Here is a 20301-nt window from a genome sequence, read left to right on the forward strand (position 1 = left end):
CAGTTTGAGGGCCTTTGGATCCAGCACTCTTCTCTGCTCAGTGGCCCACCATCTGGACCTCCACCTCTTGAAGGCGCAGCTTTTGTCTAACTGCAGTTATTGGTATTAGAATCTTAAAACTGGGCAGTTGGAAGGGATCCCTGAGATAATTCAGTCCAACCCCTCTGCAATGTACAGGAAAATCAACTCAACCATCCTTGAGTGGTGGCTGACAAGCCTCTTCTTAAAAGCCTCCAGAGATGGAGAACCTACCACTTCCATAGGTCAACTCTTCCACTGTTGTGCAGATCTTAGCTCAGGAAGTTTTTATGAAATCTAGGTAACTGCAATTTACACTCATTATTTCTGGTTCTAATGTTGAAGCCATGGAAGACCATTCCTGGCCATCTTCCCTGTAGCTTCTCTTGATGGATCCAAATGCTGATATCACGCTCCCATCAATCTTCTTTGCTTCAGACTCCACTTCCCCAGTTCCTTCAGCCTGTCCTCAAAGGGCATCTTGTCAAGTCCCTCTATCACCCTTGTTGCTGACTGTGAACTCTGGAAATACAGTCTCCATACTTGGACACAGTACTCCACGTGTGGTCTCACCTACTACAAGTTTGGGTTCAAGAGGAACACGATGGGGAGTGAACATATGTGTGTATATGTTTGCATGTTTCTTCTCTGAATTTACAAATGTGTTACAGGCCCAGGTTCAAGTCCTTACTTGACCATGGAGCTCACATGGAGCTTACTGGACCATGGAGGGACTTTGGACCAATCATTCTTTCTCCATTTAATCTGCCTTGCAGAGGTGTTGTTATGGGGATAAGGTGCCTCGAGCTCTCATAGAAAAGGTGAAGTACAAATGCTCCCCCAAAAGCTGAAATGGAGCCCCAGTAAGGTGGGGGCTTGGGAGGTATGCCCAAGATAGTGTGAATAACTTAACATAGTTCATAATGCTATCAGAATCAAGCTTCAATGAAGGTTGCCCTCTCTCCAGAAGTCCCTCCTCTTCCTCTCCAAGGCTGCTGGGAGTTGTAGTTCAGTATCTGGACTCCCATTGGTTGCCTTCTCCAGGAGAGTATATCCTTGTTGGATAAAATACTATATCATTTATTTCTGCCTATCCAGGTTAAAGAAGTCCTTGTTGGCCACCACTAGAAGGCACCCCATCTCCCCACCTGCCATTGTTCCCCCCATAACTTTCCTGTTCTGTGTGGATGCATTTGATTAGCTCTGCAGTTTTCTGATAGTGTCATTACAGGCCCTTTTATAAGTGATCTAATCTTCCCCCAGTCTCATAGGCACCAGCGCCTAACCATGATGATGTCACCACGATGAAACATGGATTGTGACATTAACGATGCCTCAGCTGCCCTTGCGTTCATACGTCCCAGCGTTGCACAGAGTTTGCATCACGGCACACATTTTGCCCCTTGACCTCCTGGGGATATCAATGGCCCGTTGACAAAATACCTACTAAGGGTGAAGGGTTGGAAACCTTTCTTAGCAGAAGAAAGAGCCCCACTCTGGTTAGCTGATTCATAATACAATCTTTGAATCAAGTATAAATGAAAGTTGGATTGTTTAGGGCAGAATTGCCCACCCAAGTTCTCTGTTGACCTGGAAATGCCAGGAACTTGCCTGTTAGAACAAAATGGTCTGTTTCTGGAGATTCCAGTTTGTTAGTGGAGAAATTCTTTGATGTTCCTTGCTCCTAACTGCACCAGACTTTAAAAAGAAAAATATTCTTTTAATTAAAATGGAATGAAAGGAGAAACCGGAAAAAAAACCTTCTAAAAAGGCCCCTCAAAGATATTCTCAGAAAATAGCACACGGTTTGGCTTGGAAGTACAGCTCACACTGCCTTCGAGAAAATGGGGGGTGGTAAGTAGCTAGCTGGGTTCTGCTGTCTTAATTGCACCACACTGGTGTTCACTGAAGAGCATTTATAAAGATCCTGTTCAAGATGCCAGCAGATGGAATATTGTCTGCTTAGGTCTGCCAGAACAGGGTGGGCAATGTTTGCAATCCCACATTCTGTCCTTATGGAGGATGCAATGCTGCTTGGAAAATGTTTGGTTGGTTTTTGTTCGCTTGGCAAATGGGGGTGGGTCAAAACAGGGAAGACGTTGGTCGTTGCGGGGCAGTTGTCAGCCTTGCGAGGTAGTCCAGACAAGAAGCACACCCAGAAGTACGAGTTCTAACTTTATTGTAAAGTTCCATTAAGAGAATCCTGCAAGTCGGAAAGTACATCTCCCCCCCACCTTTTACAGCCCAAGAAAGTAGGGAGGGTCCCTTCTGAGACGTTTGCCACGCCCACCTTCCTTCTCTGGGCTCAGCTGCCTCTTATCTGACCGTCCTCTGCAAGGTCATTCCCACAGACCACTACAGCAGCTGAAGTCTGTGCATCGATGTGACACAGAGGTGGAAAGAGGTGGGACTTTGATTAATTGCTGCGACTCTTCCCCCCGCCTGATAGACGGATGCTGCTGTTTGGGAAGGCTAAAAGCAGGAACAAGAGTGTCTTGCCTTGCCAAATACTTTCATGGGTCTTCCCACAGGGATTGTACGAAAAACCAGACACCCCCCCAAAAATGCAGCCCAAATTCATACGTTTCGCTGTCAGATTTTGGCAGCCCCAGCGATGCAGATAAGCTTTGATTTCGCTGTGGCGACCACCTTGTTTTAACCCTACCCTGCGGGTACTCCTGAGCAGGAAGGGGTGCCTTAGAGATGTCGTGCTGGGAATTGCCCACCCCTTGGCTGGAAAGAAGAGCTCCCCCCCGAGAATAAAATGGCCAAGGAGCAGGAATGCAACTGGGCTCTTAGATAATTGGTGGGAAACGAGAGGCGGTTTGCAGCCGTTTCGGCGTTTTGGGTCTGCTCCATTTTCCTAACGGCTTCGGCGCTATCATTATCGGTAGCGCGGATTTGTTTCTCTGGGGCCCAGGAGAACAAAAAGATGGATTATCAGGCGCTGCTTTTGAAAAGTCATTTATCGGGGATGCTTTGTCCCCCCGTCGAAAGGATAGATGTTTTTGGCTCTGCGGATTGGACATTGAATTGCCATTATCGTCCCCGTCCCCTGTCAAATCAGCCTCTGTTGGCATTTTCTGATTTATTTGTTTTTAGAGCCTGTCTGTTGGCCAAGAAACAGAGTTTTTTCCTTGCATGCTAATTCCAGCCCCCACCCCCCTCATTTTTCCTGGTGGCGATGTTGCATTTCACATTGTCTAATTTATTATTAGGAAAATGCAGTCCAACTCCAGCCGGCGAGGGTGGCGCAGCGTCACGCAACCACATATGCCTTTCTCTCACCTCTGAGGACTCTTGCAGGGTACGCTACGTTACCTTCCCCCCATTTTGCTCCTTCGGCTCCCTAAATAATTAAGCAGTTGTTTTTCATCCAACCAGCTGATCCCGATCCAGGCCGTTGACCAAAACAAGGATAAATCACAGCCTTAAGCCATTCCAGAGATACACTTAAATACAGTCTCCCACTGAAAAAAAATGAAACTTGCAGGTGCTTTTAAAACATCCTGATGCTTTAAAGCCACTGGGGCTTTAGACGCAAGCAAATAACCACGTTGTAAAGTTTGGAAGAAAAAGAAAGCCATGTGGATTTTGCTGAGGGGGGGGGAGGCCTTTTTGGCAAAGGTTGACGTATACCAGGCTTCATGAACCAGGGGGGTGGATGTCAGTTCCCTGAATTCTTAGCAGTAGCCATGTTGGCTGGGGAATTCTGGGAGCCAAAGTCCATCCACCTGGAGGACTCCTGGTTTTGGGGAAGGACGCTACATGCAGGAGGGCTGCTGTCCCCAAGATTTCCCCAGCTGGCGAAGGAATTCTGGGTGTTCCACAGGAGGAGAGGGTACGGTTGGAGAAGGCGGCAGCAGTTCCTCTTCTGCAGATGTCAAGGAAGAAGGCAGAAACCATTATTTCAAGGTGGAACTCCATGCTACTTCCTGAGAAGTTTCCAAGTCAGCACAGCCATTCCCTATTCCTTATGCCATTCCTGTCTCTCAATCATTTGTTTCCCTGTTGGGCTCCCGGTGTTCTCTGAGCTTGGTTGTTTCCCTGCAGATGTTTTGTGACCAGGCTGGGTAACATCATCAGTGCAGAGGAGAGCGGAGTGTGCTGGCTATTTCTATAGAGTCACTTGCCCTACTGGTCCTGGTGGTGTGGTTTCTTCCCCGATGGGTCCTCAATCAGGGTTTTGTTTCTTCCCCATGTTTCCCCCACGGGTGTTTCTCTCTTAATTGCAAACTTGCCCTTCCTTCCACCCACTCGGGAATATATAAGGATCCCATTTCGTGCCCTTCCAGTAACTTAGTATACGGTCTTGTTTCCTGCTGTGCTGTCTGGAGATTAAAAACAGGTTCACGAGAAGGGTGGCCTGGGAGTTTTGCTTGTGTTTGGCATTTCTTCTGGCAAAAATGAGTTCAGCAGGTGGTTTGGAATGAACAAGTGCAAATCAATCATCGGTTTGCCTGCCTGCTCCCCACCACCTCCCTTCCGCTTCCTTGACCCCGGTGCTTCAGCAAGCAATTCAGCTAAGGATTCTGATAGGCAGAGCGTTCTGGAAGGGGGTTCCTAGCTAAAACCCAGAAATGCTAATATTTTGAAAGGAGCCTGTGACATGGAACTCTTTAGAACTGGGGAAGCCCTTGGGGCCCCAGCGTGGGCCATGGCCAACTCCCTCGAGCTTGCCAGCATTGGGACAGTGGATAAATTGCATGAATAAGTAAACAAGCTGCTTTGGCCCTTGTCAGGTCTCCTGCTGTATTATACTTTGAAAGAAAGATTGTTCTAATTTATTGTGGAAACAGAATGAGGGGACAAAGGACACTTGTGTATGTTGCCTGGAGTCTCGGAGGAAAAACAGAATATTAAATAAACAGATAGGTGTGGGGCAAGGGACGAAACGAGTGTTGCCCTGTTGCAATCCAAGCTCTGTTATTGACGAAGCTGCGGTTTTAATTTCCATGTCTTTTGCAGGAGCAGCTGGAGGAGCTGACCCACTCACCATCTTCCTCCCTTAACATGTCGGAGGAGTTTTTAACCCCTGACCCTGACTATTTTTTCGGCAGCTCTGCTCCTCATGAGCCTTCTGAATTGGAAGTAAGAGAAAGGGAGGCTTTGTACAGAGGGGGAAAAGAGAACTTTGTGGAAATCATGCTTGGGGGGGAGGCTTTGGCCTTAGGCAGATGTCAAGAAGCTAATACTAGTTGCCTTGGGTACTCACAGTGAGTGGAAGAAACACCAAGGGGAACTGGGAATCAGCAGCCAACAGGCCACATGTCACCCCCAGTCCTGATTTTGACCCTTCCAGACCACCTAACAGACTGCACTGTCAAATCACATAAACACTATTTTTACCTCATTTCCTCCTTTTAACTTCTCCTGCTTCACCCCAGTGAAAAAAGGCCACCCAAACATTAGCCCTATGTCACGGCATCCCCCTTGCAGCCATTGGAAACCCAACCTGAAGTCTAAAGAAAATACTCCCTGGCTAGACCTTGATATCTTGTGGTCAGGACCCTGGAGAGCTCCCAACACTAAGCTGAAGGTTGGTTACCTCTGTTGGTCCAGCACCGGTCCTGGCCCATTAATTAGGTTCCCCAACCCAGATAATCCCTTATTTCCACCCCACTTAATGTTGACGCTAAAGAGCCAGCCACCCTTTTTAAAGCCTCAGATTCCTGTGTGGCTGAGATAGTGTAGAAATGATAGGTGAGTCATCATTTGAGTCCGAACATCAGATTTTGAGAGGCTGGGAAGGCGTTTCATGCGATAATCTGTAGTTCAACATATCCTGAAGCCTCTTCAGGGCTTTTAAACTCCTGACTCTGGAGATGCATGAATTGGCCAACAGCTGGAGAACCCCAGGTTGGATTGATTGATTGATTATGTGCCATCAAGTCATTTTGGACTCCTAGTGACCACATAGGTAGATTTCTCCACAATGACCTATTTCTAACCTGTTTTTTCAGATTGAGGTAGGGTTTGTTAATTTTGGGTAGACTTCATTTTGCCAAAGACCGTAGTAACAAATACTTTCACATTGAGTAAATAATGACAAATATGTGAACAAATAACTCATCTTGTGTTCCAATTTTGGGGCTGAGTTGAGACAAGTGAATTCTTTCACTGTTTGTCCCAGAGAAACTCTGATTTATCCTTTCAGTATTCAACGGCTGAGGAGGAAGAGGAAGAAGATATTCTAGAAATAACAGAGGAAATTTGTGGGCAGAAGGAACAGTTGAAAAAGTCTCAAGTAATCTGTGGTCAGAAAGAACATCCCATAAATGCAGGGCAGAGTAAGTTTTCCCCCCCAATATTAGCTCATCCTCTTGTCTTAATTACTTAGAGAAAATCATGTCATTTCCATGGGTGATGGAGAAGTAAAAATTTGATCTAAGATTCTCCAAAAGTCAGTTTAATCACATGGCTTTTTTGTTTTTTCACTGCATTGATTGCATTTTTTTCAACTTATCAATGAGTTTGTATTCCTGTGGAAATCAAGCTTTGCTAAGCATTCTTTCAAGACATCTTGCCGTCTCCCTTCAAGAGGGATTAAAACATGGACAGCATAATTTTGGGAAGCTTCTTGTGGGTAGAGGCTGTTAGAATTTGCAATGTAGTCCAGTTCTTAATGTTGGTTAGAGTACTGCTTCTGCACACTATTGAAATCTGAGAGTCGTTTTCACTCAAGGAGGATTCCCAAGGAAAAAAATCCTTATTTTCAGACACAGTAGAACCATTAGAATTCACTAGACCTTATAGTTTAATATGGGGCAAATGGTATTAACAAGAAAATTGCCAAAGATGTTGAAGAACAAGCCTTGCTGAAAAGGAACCAACTTGGCATCCACAAAAGTAAATCTCATTTCTCCAGTCTTCTAGACTTCTAATGAGTGTCAGCAAGCAGGTGGACAAGGGTAAACCAATTGGTGTTGTGTACTGGCTTTCAGAAAGTCCCTCACCAAAGGTTTCCTAGCATAGTCAGATGACCCAGAGGACAGGTGCCCAACTAGTAAAAAAAAAACTAGGAATAAATAAGCAGTTCTCCCACCGGTATTCCCTCTTGGATTCAAGAGGTGTGTTCGAGGGTGCTCAACGGGTGTTGGTTAAAACCTGCAAGATGGTGAACATGGCATTGCAACTGAAGCTCTGCTCCTTTTGTATTTGACTCTGTGGGTTCCATGTTGATTTTTTAAACGTCTTTATATTTTAAAAGCATTGCGTTTACGATTGAAGTTTAATCATTTGTTAATATTGCTGTTAGCATCTGTCCCACTTGGTCGCAGAGCTCACTTGTTTTGCGCTGCCCTCGGCTTGTTCACATGGGGAAGCTCTCAGTGCATGATGCAACGGGGGGGGGGCTCTTTTCAGCTAGCCTGACGCAGAGCTTGATGCTTCGATGCCTCAGAGAGGACGAGGACCTGGGTCCCTCTGCTCCTTGTTCAGCAGCTGCACCACTAGACCAGCCTGGCTGTTGGCAGAGAAGGAAGGACTGGCTCAAAAGGCCCCAGGGAGCCTCTGTGGTTGAGAGGAGACTTGAACCGGGTCTCCCACTCCTAACCTAGCGCTTTCACCACGACCCCACATTGGCTCTTGGCTGAGAAGGAGTCCCCAGGGGGGTTCTGGGGGTTGTGTCAGGGGCCAGAATCTGGGCCTTCCCACCCCTAGTCCAGCATCTCAATCGCTACCCCACACCACCTCTGGGCTGAGAGGGAGAGGCCAGCCCTGGGTCACCAGAGAGCTTCTGTGGCTGAGGAGGACTAGAAGAGGAGTCTCCCTCCCCCACCATCATCCATCGCCTTAACCACTATACCATGCTGGCTCTCTTCAGTATTATTCATTTATACAATTTCTAGGCTGCCCAACTGCAGTCACTCTGAGCAGCAATATGTTAAAGGGTTGAGTTTTGTATATTAATACTATGCAGGTAGTCCGCGCTTCATGACCATTCATTCAGTGACTGTTGGAAGTTACGACAGTGCTGAACAAGTGGTAGTGACAACCGGTCCTTTAAGTTATGGCCACTGCGGTCACATGATCAAAATTTGGGTGCATGGCAGACCACCCACATTTATGACCACAGCATGTGCTTCAACTTCCCCCAACCCACCTATCTCCCCCCCAATCTCTGCCTTATGGCTGCCCAGCGCTCCACTTCCTTGCCACTCCCAGCTGACCTTCGCCATCTTGCTCCCACTGCTGACAAGGTATGCCCGGCCTGGCCCTTCGCAAGGCAACTGCTGGCCATATGACACCTTCTTTGGCAGCGGGAGGAAGGCTTGTGCAGCCTCCCACCCCCAACAGCACCCACCCCCAGCCTGGCTGTGCTCGCACTGGGTGGTGGCAGGCACTTACCTGCCCAACAGCCTGCTTGCGAGCCCCCTGGGACTCTTGACTTCCTGCTGGCTCCTATTGACTTTCTTGTGGGAAGCTGGCAGGAAGTTACAAGGAGGTGTTCACTTAACAACCCACAGTCCTCGCTTAACGACAGCAGCGGGGACTGCCAAAAGTGCCATCACTAAGCAGTGCAGTCATGTGACATCGTGCTTTACGACCATGTCACTTAGCGATGGAAATTCTGGTCCCAATTACCGTCATTAACTGAGGACTACCTGTATTGATTTTCCCTCAAGTTTTAGTTCATTTTTACTACTATTATGTACATGCTTATTGTATAATTGTTTTTGTATCATTTTGACTTTATTAGAGTCAAAATTTCAGTAATGGAAGCAAAAAGAACATTAAAAATGCTCAACACTGGTGAAAGGTAGATTTTGGGGTGCCCCAGAGGTTGCTCCAAACCCAATGAATTGTCTTTAAAAGGGCATGGGTAAACAATGGTCAAACGATGCTTCCTGGCCCCCAGAATTCAAACTTCACTTTTCTAGCAGAAGGATTTGAACTGCCTTTGTTGAATCGCGAAAGGGATCTTGGACTCATGATGGACAACTTGATGAAAAGGTCAACTGCTCTCTGCCACTGCTGTAGAAAAGGGAAATTCTGTGCTTGGAATCAGTTGGAAGGAAATTGAAGATAGAACACTTGCTATAATAATAGCCTTGTACCAGTCTTTGGTGAGAACACATTTGGAGTATGGTGTACGGTTCTGGTCCCAGCACCTTAAAAAAGATAGATATTAAGACATTAGTAAAGGGAGTTGGAGCAGTTCTACAAGGAAAGATTACAGCAATCAGGGTTCTTCAGCGTGGGATGAAAGAGGATAAGGAGAGACACAGTAGAAATATATAAAGTCATGCATGGCGCAGAGAGGGTGGAAAGAGAAGTTCTGCTCCTTCTTTCCTGCCTTGCAACTTCAGATCATCCACTGAAAGCCGGGAGGTCCAAACCCACAGGACAAAATGCTTTTTCACCAGGAACCGAATTGGAATTTGCAAGCAGTTGGGATGATGGTTGGAAAGAGGACCAGGGCAGGATCCTGGAGGGTCAGGCTACCAGTGGCTACTAGTATTGATGGCTGTTTGCCAGCTCCTGAATCCTAGGCTGCTGCTTTAAATACCGGTTGCTGGAAAGTGAGACTGGAAGGGGGTTCTTGTCTTCTGTCTGTGCTCATGACCTGCTCAGATGCATCCAGTTGTCCTTTATGGGACGCAGAAAGCTGGACTAGAGGGCTTCCCATAACTTAGGCAGATCCAGCCGGGCTCTTTGGATATTCTTATCTCTCCTGCCCATTTCCCCTGACTGGCCCAAATTTCTTCTTCCCATCGTGACCTTCCCCTCTTAACAGTCTTCCCAGAGTCCTTGGTACACTCAAGACATGTTGGCCTTCAACCCATCCTGTTGACTCTCCTGGTGAGAGTTTGAAGCTCAACATATCCAGTAGGCATCTAGGTGGGGGAAAAAAAACATTGCATCTCTTCCCCCCACCTTGCATAGAAGTTACAGTGGGCCCAGCTAGCCAGAAGGAGGCCCTGTGTATTTTTTTAATGTAAAGAACAATGTCTGTGGTGGCAGGACAAGCAGGAATGAGTACTAGTAATGGGAAATTAATCCCACCTTTCTTGTTGCAATTCCATTCAAACTTGTTTGGGGTCATATCCTTCTGACACTGTAAAGCAAAGGAAAGCCGACGTGATTTTTCACTTAGCGGCTGCTTTGCTTAACCACGGAGTTGCCAGTCCCAATTGCAGTCGCTAAAAGAGGACTACCTGTAATCAAAGCTGCGTTTCCTTTTTACGTGGAACATCATCACTTCTTTGACACACCCGGCGTGCTCCCAGTCAAGTCTGTTTCTCTAGTTCTTTCTCCCTTTCCTGTGTCCCCTGGAAGAGAAGCCACCTACTCCTCAGGGCTCCAGCTGTATCAATCCTGCATCTCTTTTGTGCATTGAGGTCTAGAGATCCCTCCTGCACCGCAAAGAAGTAGAATTTCTAGATTGCTTTGGAGAAAGCTGTAACAGTTCAGATGGTGGAAAATCAATATGGGTTTCATAACATCATATACATCAATGTACGCTTGGATGGAGCATCTGTAAAACCTCAAAAAGGGAGAGGTCCATTTTGGATTCCCTGCTCATGAACGTCGTTCAGGTGAAGTCTGTGTGCAAACAGAGGAGGAGATTCTCACCTGTCCTTTGGCAAGTAAATGTCTTAGCCTGAAGCAGATTAAAAGTCATCTTAATGTTTTCTAAGGCTGCAAAAAGCCGTAGCAGATTTGGCAACCCCGGCTGGGGATCCAGTTACATTTTCAACATACCATCTCCTAATTTCCATCTTCTGCCCTGGAGAGAGACGAGCTAGTCTCATACATCTGCTCTAACATTGGTTTAATATTCCCTGGAGATTTGTAAATCTTTCAGGGTCCTTGGGGAATTCTGAATCTCAACCTCAGCAACTTTAAGACGGGTGGACTTCAACTCCCAGAATCCCCAGCCAGCATGGCTGGCTGGGGATTCTGGGAGTTGAAGTCCACCCGTCTTAAAGTTGCTGAGGTTGAGGAACCCTGGTCTAGAAGACAGAGGGGCCTCTTAAAAAACATTGTTTTTGCAAGTTGCTGGAAGCAGAAGATGTTGGTACTGAAAATACAATAAATGCATGTTTTTCTATTCAGCAGTGCCTTTATTTCAAGTTCCCTGAGCATGTTGGTATTTGTATTCAACAGGAAGAGAGTTTTCCTGTGGGACAGGTACAAAATATATCCATGACGACACGCCAAGGGGAGGCTTACTTACTCCTGCAATCAGGTAGGAAAGTTTTTTTTTTTTAATGCTCAGACAGCCACTTAGATGAAAACCTCCTTTTTTCATGGTCTCGTGTTATTTTAATGGGTTGCTTTTCTTCTGTTTTTGCCTTGTTTTCTTCTGCTTTTCGCTCTGTTTTTTGTTACCAGCTTGTTCATTTTAGAATGATTTTACTGTTTTTCTAAGTCGCTTCGGAACTGTTTAATGAAGAAGTGGGAGAAATGTCTTTAGATTAGATTAGATTAGATTAGATAGATAGATAGATAGATAGATAGATAGATAGATAGATAGATAGATAGATAGATAAAGTGTTTCTTGTGATAAATAAATGAGACTGAGCTTGTAACAAACTCATCTGTGCAACCTGTTAGTTACGTCCAATGTCTGCAGTTTTGGCTTAGCAGAACTATTCCCTAGGGTTTAGTTGACGGGTTGAGTGCATTGTGCAAATCTGGGTTCCCTCCATAACTCAGCTAAATACGTTGCGCTAACACAGCCATCATCAGAATGCAGCTTCTCCTTCTGTTTATTACTTGGTCCCAGAAGTAGGAAAACACATCAAAGGAAGTGAATCTGCATTCTTGGTTTTTATCGATGGGGTCGCTCGGAGTCAAAAACGACTTGATAGCACGTAATTTTTTTTTAATGTTTTTGACTCCTGGCGACTGCCTGGACTAGTCCCTGCAGTTTTCTTGGCAACGTTTTTCAGAAGTGGTTTGCCCTTGCCTCCTTCCTAGGGCTGAGAGAGGTGACTGGCCCAAGGTCACCCAGCTGGCTTCGTGCCTAAGGCAGGACTAGAACTCGCTGTCTCCTGATTTCTAGCCTGATGCTCTAACCGCTACACCAAACTGGCTTTATTCTGGTTAGCTTTCATTTAATAAGTTCCTTAACTTCCCTTCTGGAGCTTCTGTTGTCCTTTTCAAAAAGAGCTAATTTTACAGCTCACTTGCTGGCTCCAAAAAAAGGGTTGGACCAGTTCCTGGAAGTCCTGGAGATCAAGGGCTGTAAGCCTTGATGGCAGGGTGACACTTCTGAAGGCTCTCTGCTGGGAGACTGTGGGCTTCCTTGGACAGCTGGTGGGCCACTCGGAGAACAGGCTGCTAGACTAGACGGGCACTGCTTCTGTTCTTATGTTGTTGGTGGTAGCCTCCTTCCTCCTCCTCCTCCTCCTCCTCCTCCTCTGAAGGCCATCTACTGGGAGACTCGTGGGCTTCCTTGGGCAGTTGGTTGGGTGCTGGGAGAACAGACCACTGACTTCTTTCTTCCGTTCTAAGGGGATTTCTTTACATCAACTCCTTGTATTTATTCCCCTGCAGCCCTGGGACAGCACAAGGCAGGAGACTCGGCGAGGCTCCAAGAGAATTCAGAGAAGATGCGTAAGGACTGTTTTGCTGCCTCAGAGCAGAACTGGTTTCTCTCACTGTTGGTTGCTGTGGGGTTGGATGGAAAGAAAGATGGGAGAAGAGGGAGTGCACTGCAAAGCTGGGACGGGTCAGACACTGAGGGAAAGGTGGATTCAGCCTGGGTTCGGGTTTTAACACAGTTTTGCACTTTAACCCGGTTGTGGAATGGAGCCTAACTAATGCAGTTGTTCTGTGGAGTTTTAGAAACACAGTGCAGTTCCCAGTCAAATCCATCCTAAAGTTCCGAATTAAATCACTTCTAAATCAAGTTTAAAAAAAAATCCCAATCTTGCAAGATCACTCAGTGTTTTCAGCTGAGATCTCAAGAGTTATATTTCTATCGTTCCGTTGCTTCTGTTACTTATTTTAACATGTTGAGGTCTTGCACCTGAAAGAGCCGTCTGTATGGTTTGTCCAAGAGTTCTGAGTTAGGGCCTTCCAGATTGTCCCATAGCAAAGTGGGGTAAGGTAGGGGTCCATATGCTCGTGCAGGGACTGGGGAGATGGGTGAGGTGTAGGGAAGAAGGCCCCCTGAGGGTCAACATCTAGGGTTAGTGGAGAAAGTGGAGTCCAGCGTCCCTGGACAGAGAAGAAGCTACTGTTGATGACACCTCGTCTTACCTTTTGTTTTGCTTAGATCCCTTGCAGACATTCAAGATTTATCTAGCATCTCTTGCAAGGGTTCGTGTAAGACGTCAACTTTTAAAACTCCCAGAAGTACTAACTCCCCAATTAAGACCAGCACCCCGCTTAGCCCAGGTCAGTCAAGGGTTGATGGAGGTAACAGGGTTTGGCTGATAAACTTGGGGGCCCCTCTTCAAACCAGTGGGAGAAAATGGGGGCTCGGCTTCAATCTTTGGCCTTTCCAGAGTCTGAACCTCTAGAAAACTGGAGGAAGATGAAGAAAGCAGGGCTGCTAAGAGAGACACGGCATCTGCCTTGCTCGGCTCAATAGCTAGAACTTGTTGAATCCCTGGAAGTGGACAGAGTCCTTGGGTAGATAAGCTGTGTCCCCTGGGGGCTTCATCGCTGACCCACCCGGCTTCTACATGCTGCCGGGCAAATGGTGGGAGGGGAGATGCCGGGATGTTTGGAGGGAGCATTGGGGCATCCCCCATCTAAGGAGGGACTGACTCTGGACCTGGCTCTACTTGACAAATATTGCCAATCTTCCCCCTTTGGGGGAGGGACAGTGAAAAGATAGTGGGGCGTCAGCTGCAATGGTCTGTGCAGGAGCAGATTATCTGGACCTCTTTTTTAGGCGTGGGATGGAAGCCACCATAGGTCAACAAGATGACCTGTGGTGGGGCTTGGACAGGGGAGCGTGTGATCATTCCAGCCCTGCTGGATCTCCCAGTTTTTCAGAAGGGCAGAATTTGGAGAGCGACAGATTGGGGTCTTATGCTCAATAGGCAATTTTCACAGTATTGAACCATTAAAGAGCTGCTGCAGAGCGCTGCAGATTGAATTTTTAGCAGGAGAGAGGAGGGAGAAAAACTGAACTGACAGCAACTTCTCTGTCTGAACATCTGCCTGTAATTCATACCCACCATAGGTGAACAGAAAGGAACTATTTAGAACCGGGCTTTAAGAAATTGTGTGTGTGTATGTGTTGTGTGTGTTGGACAAAGAGAAGGGAGGCCTAAAATGGTTCCATGGTTAGATTCTCTCCTTTCTCATTTTTTTCCAGTGGGTCCACCACCAACATTTTCCTCAACTGTCACAAAATACAAGGATTATTGTGTGATGACCATAGATACATCATGTTGGGCTACCCATGATGTCTCCTTGTTAGGACTCAGTACGTTTCCTGCAGCCTGCGTGAACGAAGTGGTTACGGATGGGGCACCTGCCGCCCAGCATCCATCAGCTGGGCTCTTAGAACCTGTGAGTTGATTCAGGGAACCAGACCTGTGGGCGTGTGTGTGTGTGTGTGTGCACCTTCAAGTCAGTTTTTGACTCCTGGCAACTGGACAAGCCCCTGCAGTTTTCTTGGCAAGGTTTTTTGGAAGTGGTTTGCCACTGCCTCCTTCCTGGGGCTGAGAAAGGGTGACTGGCCCAAGGTCACCCAGCTGGCTTTGTGCCTAAGGCAGGATTAGAACTCGGGTCCCCCAGTTTCTAGCCCGATGCCTTAACCACTACCTTGTATTGGCTGTCTGTGGGGTTTGGGGTGAGTCAGAAATAGCAAGAGAAGCTTTGGCAAAAACTGGACCAGTTTCTTGTGCTATTCGTTTCCAGGGAGGCACAACACAGAACTGAATGAACCCTGCAGATTTATTTAGTATATTTCTATTCTCCCTCCCCTTCCAGCTGATGGCGGGAAAGCAGTTGTCCCACTGCCCCCATCTCTTTTCCTTCCCATCCTCCCCGCAGCCTTGTAAGGTCGCCAGAAGAAGAGAAGTTGATGAAGGCCAATCACTCGAGCATCACTCAGGGAGGGACAATTTGAAAGTTTTAGAGCAGGGCCCCTGCCATGCAACGTCTCTAGCCTGATTCCCACAACACGAGAGCGTCCAGTTCGGGAAGCTCTGAGATGCACCTTAAAGTCAGGAGAGCAAACCGTAGCACAGGAAAAGGATGTTAAGGTGCCCGTTCTGCGAGCATTCAGCTGAAGGGACGTCCTCAGTTGGGTGGGGTCAACCTAACGGCTCTCAGCTTTCTTGGTCTGGTGCATTTCGAAGGCAAACTTGGCTGCCCCCCTCCCCACCCCTCGGTCTTCCTCCTGTCGCTGCGGCTGTTCTTCTGGGTCATCTAACCTGCCATTCAAATGGCTTCTGAGGAACGGGTCGCATCTTTGCGCCTCTCCTGCTGTCTGCAGATTAAGAAGGAATGAGAGGTCATTGAGCCAGACCGACAGCAGCTGCCCTGGTCACGTCTCTCCCCTGGTCCTCTTTGGATTGACAACTCAGCCAGCCTGTGCTCAATAAGCTCATTAGGAGTTGCAGATTCACCTTGGCTGGGATCACTCAGGAAATCAGGTCTGCTAGAAAGGAAGGAGAAATCATTGAAAAGATTTTCCTTCTTAAAAGCCTGTTCCTTCCCCTTGTCCCTTCCAGACAAATTCCCTGGGAGAAATCGTAATCCTATTCCTTCCTCATAGCGTCAGTGTGGACCATCTTCTCTAGAGATTTGGTGGTGGGCAAAGACGTCTTTCCCCAAACGAGGGAGATGCAGCTAAGGTCCAAAATCAAATCCCTACCCACTTTCCAGATACTGCCAGATCTGCCTGAAACCCCGTTGTGGGCCGTTGTGAGTCAACATGGAATATACTGCGTTAGACATACAAGCAGTTGGCCTGACTCTGTGTAACAGAGACCAACAGATTCCCTGCCAGAGATCAGTCCAAGGGCTGGATGGTCTTGAGATCTGCTCATTAGGGATGCGTGTGAAATTGAAAATGGATTTTGTTTCAAACTATGAATAAAACAGTCTCATTCAAAATATTTTGTTGGGCCGTTTTGACAGAAACTGACAGAACAAAATTTAAGACAACTCAAGTGTTCTGTCGTTAAATTCTAGGCTTTTTAGAATCAATAGGAATTTGGTATGAACCTCCCCCTTCCTTGTTTTCCATCGTGGCACCCTAAAAGTAAGTGGGTAGCTGTTTGTGCTGATCCTTCTCTCTCTCAGTCAACTTGTATGAGGCCTTGATTACTGATGTAAACCTAGGCAGTTAACTACCAGTCAGCCAACCTGCAAAAAATAATAGCCAAAGGGATTATTTTAAAAATATTTTGAAAAGTTCAAAAATCTCCCATAGGATAGAATTAAAGGAACTTCCTTTCTCAGCAAACAGTCTTCAGTTAGCTAAATAACCTGTCTGAGGCATTCAGCTACCACACAGAGAATAAAAAGTAATTGTACAATATTCTTTCCATTAGTACCTACTTTAACAGGCACTTAGACTTTAACAACAGCAGGCAAAATAGAGTCTTGGAAAGAACAAGATTTAGCCTGCCAGCCCAGTTATTTTTTTAAGCTCAAGGAAAGAAAAATTAAAACCATGCCCAGTCGCAAAGCGACGTTGACTCTGTGTGAACATGAACTTCCCCATAGCAAAGATTTTTTTCAAAGAGAGGAGCAATTCACTGAGCAGGCAGGTAAGTACCCAGCTGCAAGCAGTTGTATTGCTCTGGGCATACACAAACGCACACACGCACACACCGTTGCCCAGCAAGTTACCATTTGGGGAGGATGTGTCCTCACCCCAGAGGCTCCATCTTGGTGCCAAGGCAAGCTGAAGCTGGATTGAAGTTATCCAAGAGGAAAGGGGGGCTTCTCATGGGGAAACAGACAAACCTCGTTCTGATTTGTGTGGAGGAGAGCTTGAGGGGGGCCAGTAACTTACAAGGCTCCAGTTGGCCTCCTGCAGAACTGTCCCTCCCCGCATCCAGACATTCTTCTTCTTCCTCTCCTCCTCCTCCTCTTCCTCCTCCCTCTAATGCCAGTCTTGGGCTAAATACAGAATCTTGGAGGCCTTTCCCTGCTCATTTCTGATGGGTTCATTAAGGCAAATCTTGGGCTGATTTGAAACGTTTCTCTCAGGTTACAAGAGATGCAACCCACAGGCTCCATTTTTTCTCTTGATGTCGAATCTCCTGTTCCTTCCTTGGCCTCCCCGCCATCCCTCGTGCTACTGTTCCGTGCCTTGACTTAAGGGGTCTCCTAATGGCACTTGGAAGCCCCCACCACCCTGGTCCCCGTCCCTTCATACCCAGCGCCCCTGATGCAGGAGCTGAGCTTAAAGAGAAAAGGAAAACACCTGCCCACCTACCGCCATCGCCTTGTCCCCTTAAGATGCGCTTTGCATCAGGAGCGCTGAGTTCAAAGAGGGAATCCCAGGCATCGGATGAGATCAAGCGGCGTGAAGCAGTGCGCCAGATCTTCTCAACCCACAATCCACATCCAGTCTAAAAGCTGCCGTAATGGGGGGGGGGGGAAGTGGAAAAAAAGGCTGCCCAACTCACAAGGCAGAAAATGGTCCAGTTGCACAACCCGGAGCGGCCAGCATTTCATGTTGAGAATGAAGGTGTGTTTTGTTTTGAGCTCTGAAGAGTTAAAACAGTCTTCTCCTCGCCTGTTTGATTGCCCGTTCTTACACGATGTTCACTCGGGCAGTGCTTAAATGCCTCTGATGGGATTCATGTATGTATTTTTTTCAAATGTATAGATTTATTTACCTTTCACGGTCTGCTATTCCCTACTTCTGATTGCCCACCCCAGCCCTTCTCCACTGGGGCCCCGGAATGAGACGCAAGGTGGGAGTAAGTCATTTTCAGGGTAGAGATGCCAGTTCTGTCAACAACCAGCCTCTGTCCAGCTTCGAGGCCGCCGAGCGCAAAGCCGCGTTGTTGAAACCTGGAGCAGGTGGGAAGGGATGGATTTGCACTGCCGTGACGAGAACAGGGAATTACGCTCTGACTCTCAGTAGTGGGCAATCAAATGTTTAAGGTAGCTTCCGTGGAGTTTGCAATAAAGATTCTTACCTAGCCAAGCCAGGTCCAGTGTTGAAAATACTGTGAGGGCAGATATGGAGATTGACAGCCCAGCCTTGCTCCAACACGTCAGATACCCCCAGGGGTGTTTGGCCCCACAACGGAAGCTGAAGCCCAGAGCTTCTGAGGGCACTGGGTTGGGGAAGGCAATTCAGGCCTTCCTGCTAACTAACACACCCCGCTTCCCAGCTCAACTCCCACTTTAATTTTGCACTTCATGTTTTGCAGGACAGTAATCTTTGGCTGCCCGTCCCAAGGGGTCAGGCAGAATCAGGGAGGGAGTTTCCTTCTCAGCACGACCCCCCCCGGAAAGGTAGGTTGAGCGTCCTGCAAACAGGTCCCAGACCATCCCAGACATGTATTATTAAATTGCTGCTTGTACAAAGGCCTCTGCAAAGCGTCTATTACAAAGTTGCCAAGGTTGAGAAACACTGATCTGGGGGATCGCGCAAGTGTTACCCCAAATGTCTTCTCTCTGACATCAACCAGTATCTTTCCGTTTTCAAAATCTGCAGCGTGAATGTGAATCGTACAGTTTGCATTTGACGGTTTACGTCTTAATTGTGTCTGACGTACGCCGATGAGCAAATCAATAAACCAGGTGCAGTTCCAATCTTTTTATGGACCCCTAAGAATGGCAGTTGAATATTCATCATTCTGCTGTGTTTTGTCTCGGGTTCGGTTTTACTTCTTACCCCATAGTCTTCGTTTTAATGTTTAAAAACTCTTGTGTAATCGTTTTAGTGTTTTAGTATCCCTGTGCCATGCTGGTAACATTAGCTGTTAGACTGTGTGTGTGTGTGTGTGTGTGTGTAAAATCCATCCATCCATAGGTTTTGTTGCTGTGATCGAAATGGATGTAATTCTTATCAACGTCACTTTGTATTTCTTTATGGCTTCTTAAATATCATTTTGATTTAAAAGGCTACCCCAACTCACACCTAACTCTGAACTCTGGGTGGCGAGGGTCAACTTGATCTATGACTGAATTAAAGACATGTCAGTGCGCTCCCGCGGAGTTACCAAATCGTCCAGCCTATCCAGTGTTGGCCCCCCGACTACAGGACCCATCTTCCCCAAGCCGCTGGCCATTCTGGAGGGGCATTGGAGTGGGGATAGTTTCACATCTGACATCTCCCGACTATAATCCAGTGAACACTGAGTTTGCTAAAATCTTGCCATGTGTCATCTTTTCTTCGGGGAGCGAGTTAATTTTTTCACCTCGATTGGCCCCATTAGAAAATTCATTTCGGTAGTGATCGAAGCTAGAGATCGTTGTCCAAAGCGGGCTTCTTCTCATCAACTTTCCTTGTAGCTTCTGACAGGTTGCTGTTAATTAAAGGTCTGTCCTTTTTCTTAAAAAAAGTGTGTGGGGGTGTGTGATCAGCATTTATTAGGCAGCTTTGGGGGGACAGAATATTCCGATTCAAACACTGACGTCTTCCAAAAATGGAAATACCCGTGTTCTATTTTGCCATAAGCACTATGTAAATACATATTCCTCTATGGGGGGAGTTTCTTCAGCTGTAGCACCCTGGGTCACTTGGCATAATGTTAAAACAGTGTTGCCCAAACTTGGCCACTTTAAGATGAGTGGACTTCAACTCCCAGAATTCCCCAACCAGCATGGGTTAAAGTCCACTCATCTTAAAGTGGCCAAGTTTGGGCAACACTGTGTTAAAAGGAGTTCAGAGAAATGCAAATAAATTTTCATTCATAGCAGGAGGGTGGGGAGTGGGTCCAAAAAATCAACCTGCCAGCTTCGACGGTGCCATTGTGACACCATCAAATTGATTTTTTTGACCGTCCCCCTGCAGATACCCCTGGTTTAAAGTATCCTGGAATTTAACAAGAGCGTTCCTGTAAGTTTTCTAAACGGAAGCGGCTTTAATCGAGCTTTTGCTTCGTAGGTTGGCTAAACAATTTTTTTCCCAATCCTATTTGGGGATCCTGTGGGTGAGCCCGGATCTTCTGTGTGCAAAGAAAGGCTGGTTCTGTGGAGATCCAGCCCTCCCCAGGAGTCGGAGTAACACAGTGGCTGCGTTGTGTTTTAGGGGCTTCTCTGAAATCCACCCCCCTCAATTTATATCCGTAGCTTCAGTCCGCTTGGAGAGCTTGTGCCTGGTACCCGTGACCACTTTTAAACAAAGCAGGAAAGAGGGGAGAAAAAAGCAGGATTGACATCTGGGGGAGA

At 46.9% G+C, this 20301-nt stretch overlaps 1 protein-coding gene across 6 annotated transcripts in view; it reads left to right on the top strand.

Annotated features, from left to right (window-relative positions):
• TEX14 (testis expressed 14, intercellular bridge forming factor) overlaps positions 1–20301 on the top strand; it is a 65216-nt gene that overhangs the window by 40161 nt on the left and 4754 nt on the right. For 4 of the 6 annotated variants that reach the window (XM_088152316.1, XM_088152317.1, XM_007430010.4 and 1 more), the window contains 8 exons: positions 3237–3325; positions 4987–5109; positions 6176–6308; positions 11131–11212; positions 12526–12585; positions 13250–13371; positions 14303–14499; positions 18336–18420. In XM_088152316.1, the coding sequence (XP_088008442.1) occupies positions 3237–3325; positions 4987–5109; positions 6176–6308; positions 11131–11212; positions 12526–12585; positions 13250–13371; positions 14303–14499; positions 18336–18420 (891 nt within the window). Of the gene's footprint in view, positions 1–3236; positions 3326–4986; positions 5110–6175; positions 6309–11130; positions 11213–12525; positions 12586–13249; positions 13372–14302; positions 14500–18335; positions 18421–20301 lie in introns of those variants that run through there. The other 2 variants (XR_015798167.1, XM_088152318.1) reach the window with 2 other exon arrangements.

The sequence above is a fragment of the Python bivittatus genome, unplaced genomic scaffold, assembly GCF_059951505.1.
Source record: "Python bivittatus isolate LINGU-HERP-01145 unplaced genomic scaffold, Pbiv_v1 ctg000690_np1212, whole genome shotgun sequence".
Taxonomy (NCBI): Eukaryota; Metazoa; Chordata; class Lepidosauria; order Squamata; family Pythonidae; genus Python; species Python bivittatus.